The sequence below is a fragment of the Gastrolobium bilobum genome, unplaced genomic scaffold, assembly GCF_033153095.1.
Source record: "Gastrolobium bilobum isolate Gb01-03AN ecotype WA unplaced genomic scaffold, APGP_CSIRO_Gbil_v1 utg436, whole genome shotgun sequence".
NCBI classification, from domain to species: Eukaryota; Viridiplantae; Streptophyta; class Magnoliopsida; order Fabales; family Fabaceae; genus Gastrolobium; species Gastrolobium bilobum.
The window spans coordinates 140,778-145,847 of record NW_026898220.1 but is presented as its reverse complement, the minus strand read 5'-3'; the positions used below and the strand labels follow the sequence as shown (position 1 = coordinate 145,847).

Here is a 5,070-nt window from a genome sequence, read left to right as displayed (position 1 = left end):
GACGAATTATATGTAATGGTTGTGACTGCAGTTTCTTCCGTATTGCTTGGACGAGCTTGAATCTATAAGGGCACATTCAGTCTAAAAGAAATACAAAAAAATAAGTTAGTTTTCCAATTTTAAAAACAAGTACAATTCCAAACTTAATGAAGCGTAATTTGTTATGGAACAATGTACGCTGCCACATTGACATGGGAGGCATCAAAGCCCTCTTTCTCCCTGCATTTACTGTGCGACAGTTAAACCCGTAAAGGAAGAAGACATAACTTGAAAGAACTAATGAAGAGTGAATTCCGAGTTGAGTAACTAACAAGACGTAATCAATTATGAAAGAGAAAATTGACTGTTGATAGTGGGCGATGGCCAGAAAAAAGTCTGCAAATGCTAAAGACATCTTTGCTGAGATGGGAAACTCTAATCAAAATGACATTCTTGGGAGTCAATATACAATATTTATGCACATTTTAGCTACTTTTATTGTTGATGGATTGATTGTGGTTCTGAAATCTCCGTTCCTTCTTCAATTAAAAGAGAAAATAAGAAACAAAACCTCGCTGAAATACATGCCATTGCTATCTGCTAAAAATAATGATCGAGGTAGGCAAAGCATACATCCGAATTCAGAGGCTGAGGGAACTCAAAATATTAAACTAAACAACCTGTTGTTATAAAAGGCTTACTATTGGGGAGGTGATGAAGATTGTTGACTTTTCCATGGTACTGTCTTGTCCCTCATTACGGCAAACGCTTTTCCTTCTTGGCTTTGCCTCTCCAAGCATTGATATAATGTCTCTCATGGATGGTCTTTCCTTGGGAAGCTTTGCAGTACATAGAAGTGCAATCCGGAGTACAAGAAGCATCTCTTCTTGGACATGTTTGCACTGACCAGCTATGGTGGAATCTAGTGCTTCTAACAAGGCTTTGTTGGTTCTCTTCTTCCGTATCCATTCGACTATGTTCACAGATTCTCCAAACGCAGGGTCTAACGGCATTTTGCCAGTTAGGAGCTCCAAAAGTACCACCCCATAACTGTATATGTCAATCTTCTCGTCAACCTTCAGAGTGTATCCATATTCTAAAATAAAATAGAACATAAGCATGATGTCAATAATTTGTGGCCCTTCACTTTCACTTCTTTGAGCTAGAAAGTTATAAAACAAAAATGGGGCATAGTTTGCATATGTAGGCTTCGGCTTGTCACACTAGAGCAGTTTATTTTACTTTAGGTGATATTAATATTGGTAATGAGTTAATGAGTACTAAGTATATCCTGGCTAATGCTTAAATAAATTACTGAATCATGAGTAATAAGTATTAATTAACCTGGTGCGATATATCCATAAGATCCCGCCACCATTGAAACTGTCTCATTCTTTTGGATCATCATCCTTGCCAAACCGAAATCAGCTATCCTTGCCTCCAAATTTGCATCAAGTAGAATGTTGTTAGACTTGATATCCCTGTGAATAACTGGTGGGTGACAATCATGATGGAGGTAGTTCAGCCCTTGTGCAACTCCAAGAGCAATGTTGTACCTTGATACCCAGTCTACAAGCAACCTTTCAGATTGTTCACCATGCAATGCAGTCCCAAGATTCCCGTTAGGCATGTACTCGTAAACAATCATCACTTCCCTTTCGTTATGCACATACCCCAATAGCCTTACAATATTCCTATGCCTAAGTCTCCCTAGGAGTTCCACCTCTCTTAATACATGATTACCATTTTCTGTGTCTTCCTGTGGTCTCCATAGTTTCTTCACTGCTACCGTCACATGAGGTCTATGGATTTCAGCTTTGTAAACAATACCAGTGCCACCCATGCCTATGACATTTGATTCTTTTATGCAAGTTAGGATCTCACTACTAGTGAAACTGATCCTCTGGAATGCTACTAACCTCCAGGGCCAATCTTCACTGCTCTGTTTGAACCAATCATGGACGGAATTGTTATACAAGTACCATCTCTTGTATAACCATTTAACACCAAAATATGCTGCACCAAGAGACAAAATCACTGATATTCCAGTCACAAAACCAATAATGATGTGTCTGACATGTGAGCTCCTTTTTCGGCTTTTCACAGTCAAACTGTGAGAGCATGGAGGGAGAACGCCTCCGCAAAGACCCTCATTGCCGATAAGATCACTAGGACTTATGGTCACTAGAATCCCATTTGAGGGTACTGGTCCCTCAAGTTTGTTATAGGACAGGTTCAGCATTTCCAGAGCTGGGGAACTGCCAAAGTTGTCAGGTATCCTCCCAGTCAGCGAATTGTTGGACAGATCAAGAACAGACAAGGTGGGCATGTTTGTGATTGATTTCGGGATTCCACCAGTCAACTGGTTGTTTCGAAGGTTAAGGTTGACTAATTTTTGACAAGAAGCAATACTTTCTGGGATTGTACCAGAGATATAAGTGTTGGAAAGATCCAGCACAGAGAGAGATGGACAGTCCTGGAACTCTTGTGGGATATTTCCTCGAATGTTGTTGTGAGAGGCAATGAAGGTTTGAAGGGTTGGAATAGAAAGAATTTCTGAAGGTAGAGATGATTCAAGGTGGTTCCAAGATACATCAATGAAAGAGAGGGATGTGGATGAGGCAATTTCTAGTGGAATTTGCCCAGTGAGGTTGTTCTTTGCCATCTCCAGCCGTTGAAGGCCTGGGAGGTTTCCAAACCCCACTGGAATAGTTCCGGAAATAAGATTGTTCTGAATCCGAACACGTACCAAAGACAAACAGTTTGAAAGTCCACTTGGAATGGAACCAGAGAAGGAATTGTTGAAGAGGATTAGTTTAGTGAGATTGCCTGCATTACACAAACCTGGAGGGATCTCACCAGATAATGAGTTAGAGGACACATCCAACCACTGCAAAGGAGAGTTCTTTCCAAGGTTTAGTGGCAAAGGACCTTCTAAAGAATTTTTCCATAGCTCAAGCACCTGTAAATTTTTCAATTCCCCAAGCCTCTCTGGTACAGGACCAGTTAGTTTGTTGCTCATCAAATTCAAGAGCTGCAGGTTTTCCAATTTAGCAAGTTCTTCTGGAATCTCTCCTGAAATCTGATTGTCAGAGAGGTCCAAAAATGCTAGTGCAGTAATGTTGCCAAGTTGAGGTGGAATTTTTCCTGTGAAGTTGTTATGGTACAAGTAAATTGTAGTGAGTTTTTTCAGCTTACCCAATTCAGGTGGAATTTGTCCACTGAGAGTTCCCACAGCCAAGTCAAGGTATTGAAGATTGGTGAGGTTGCCAAACTCTGCAGGGATCTCACCTTCAAACTCGTTGTATCCTAGAATTAATGTCTCCAGAGATATGAGTTCCCCAAGATATTCTGGAATCCCCCCAGTGAAGTTATTTCCTGAAAGGCCTAGAAATTTGAGCTTCTTCAAATTCTTAAAACTCCTGGGGATTGAACTTACAAAGTAACTCCCTCGAAAATCAAGGCTCTCGAGCAATGTTGCATTTCCAATATCTTCAGGAAGAAAACCAGAAAAGTCATTGCTTGATGCATTAATTGATATCAATCCTGCAGCTCTTCCAAGTCCAGTTGGAAAGGTGCCAGTGAAGTAGTTCTGGCTCACATCAAAGCTCTTTAAGGAGGTGAGGTTGAACAATGATTTGGGAAGTGATGAAGCAAAGTTGTTACAGCTTATGTTGAAAAAAGATAGACTTGAAAGGGATTGGATGTGATCTGAAACCCGACCACTAAGGTTCATGTTGGAGAGGTCAAGACTCTCTATGAAGCCTTGAGAGTTGCAACCAACTCCAGTCCAGTTGCAATGGGGTGAACCTTGCTGTGTCACATTTCTTGATAGTTGCCAATCATTCAAAGAATTCATTGAATAAATGAGACTGGATTTGATTGATAGCAGAGTTGACAATTCATCATCTGCTGCAGCTTGAGCTCCCTCAGCAAAAAAAAGAGAGAGACCAATGAAGAGCAGCAGGTAGGTCTGCATATTGGTGGTTATTTTCTTCTGCTTTTCGTCCCTCTTAATTTTATTGCATTTTTTTTCATAGCAAGGAACAGAGAGAGTAGCGGAGTTGAGGGAAAGTTATAGCAAGTTCTGAGAGACAAATTAGTTTATAGTTAATGCTAATTAGTGATGGATAACTGATAAGAAAAAGGATAATTAATTTATTGGATATACGTGGGTTCTTGGGATCTGCACCAGCTAATCATGTGCAACTGATGACTGTCAATCTTTGGACTCATTTGAAATCTCCTAGACATCATAACATGCACAGAATGTGTTCCAGAACTGCTTATAATAAGGTCAACCCATGTGAGTAATTTAACTGGTCGTTATGCTTAATTCTTTTTCCTTTTACTTAGCCATTCTTGTGCAAGTTATGTTATATTGAAGCAGAGATAGCACCATGGAGGGGAAAAAAAAAGTGTTCAATGGTGAGCACACCAATGATTAATCTGTTAAAACCCCAAAAGCAAGGTTGGTCAAATTTTAACTTGTCCGTTGTCATAATATATTTTTCTAAACATTTCTGCTGAAGTAGTTCTCATGTTTGTGTTACTACGAGGATAGGGTACGTTTTAAGATACAATCATGAATGAATATTGTATTGTGATGGTGTCAAAACGGGTCGACACGACATGAATTTGACATGATATAAATTTTTATTTGTGTCAAAATCTTAAAAACTAACACGACACGAATAACACGCAAAATAGGAATCAAAACGGTAATTGACAATTTTTTATTTTAAAAAAGGTCGAAATTAAAAAAATTTAAAAAAATAATAAAAAATAAAAATAAAATATGGATCAACACGAATACGAATACATCAACACGAATTTTTTACGTGTCATTTTTCCCAACACGAACACGACACGATTTTTTTTACAGGTCAATCTCAACACAAATTTTCGTGTCGTGTCGCGGATCGATCCACGTGTCATAACCTATATTGACACCCTAGTATTCACAACATCTTGCGCTTCAACTTCAGTTATATGCAAAGATGGATTGAAAGATATAACTATAGTGGTACAATACCAGAGTGTTAAGCAAATATTGTGTTAGACTTTACTACGTAGAAGTAGTGGAATTTT

At 39.0% G+C, this 5,070-nt stretch overlaps 1 protein-coding gene across 1 annotated transcript; it reads right to left on the bottom strand.

The window, feature by feature from the left end:
• Positions 1–598: 598 nt before the first annotated feature.
• LOC133313960 (leucine-rich repeat receptor-like protein kinase PXL1) lies at positions 599–3,958 on the bottom strand. The gene is made up of 2 exons (XM_061515386.1): positions 1,324–3,958; positions 599–1,075 (listed from the first exon to the last, which is right to left on the bottom strand). Exons 1-2 carry the CDS (start codon positions 3,956–3,958, stop codon positions 666–668), a joined length of 3,045 nt encoding a protein of 1,014 aa, XP_061371370.1. The 3' UTR covers positions 599–665.
• Between the last annotated feature and the right edge of the window lie 1,112 nt (positions 3,959–5,070).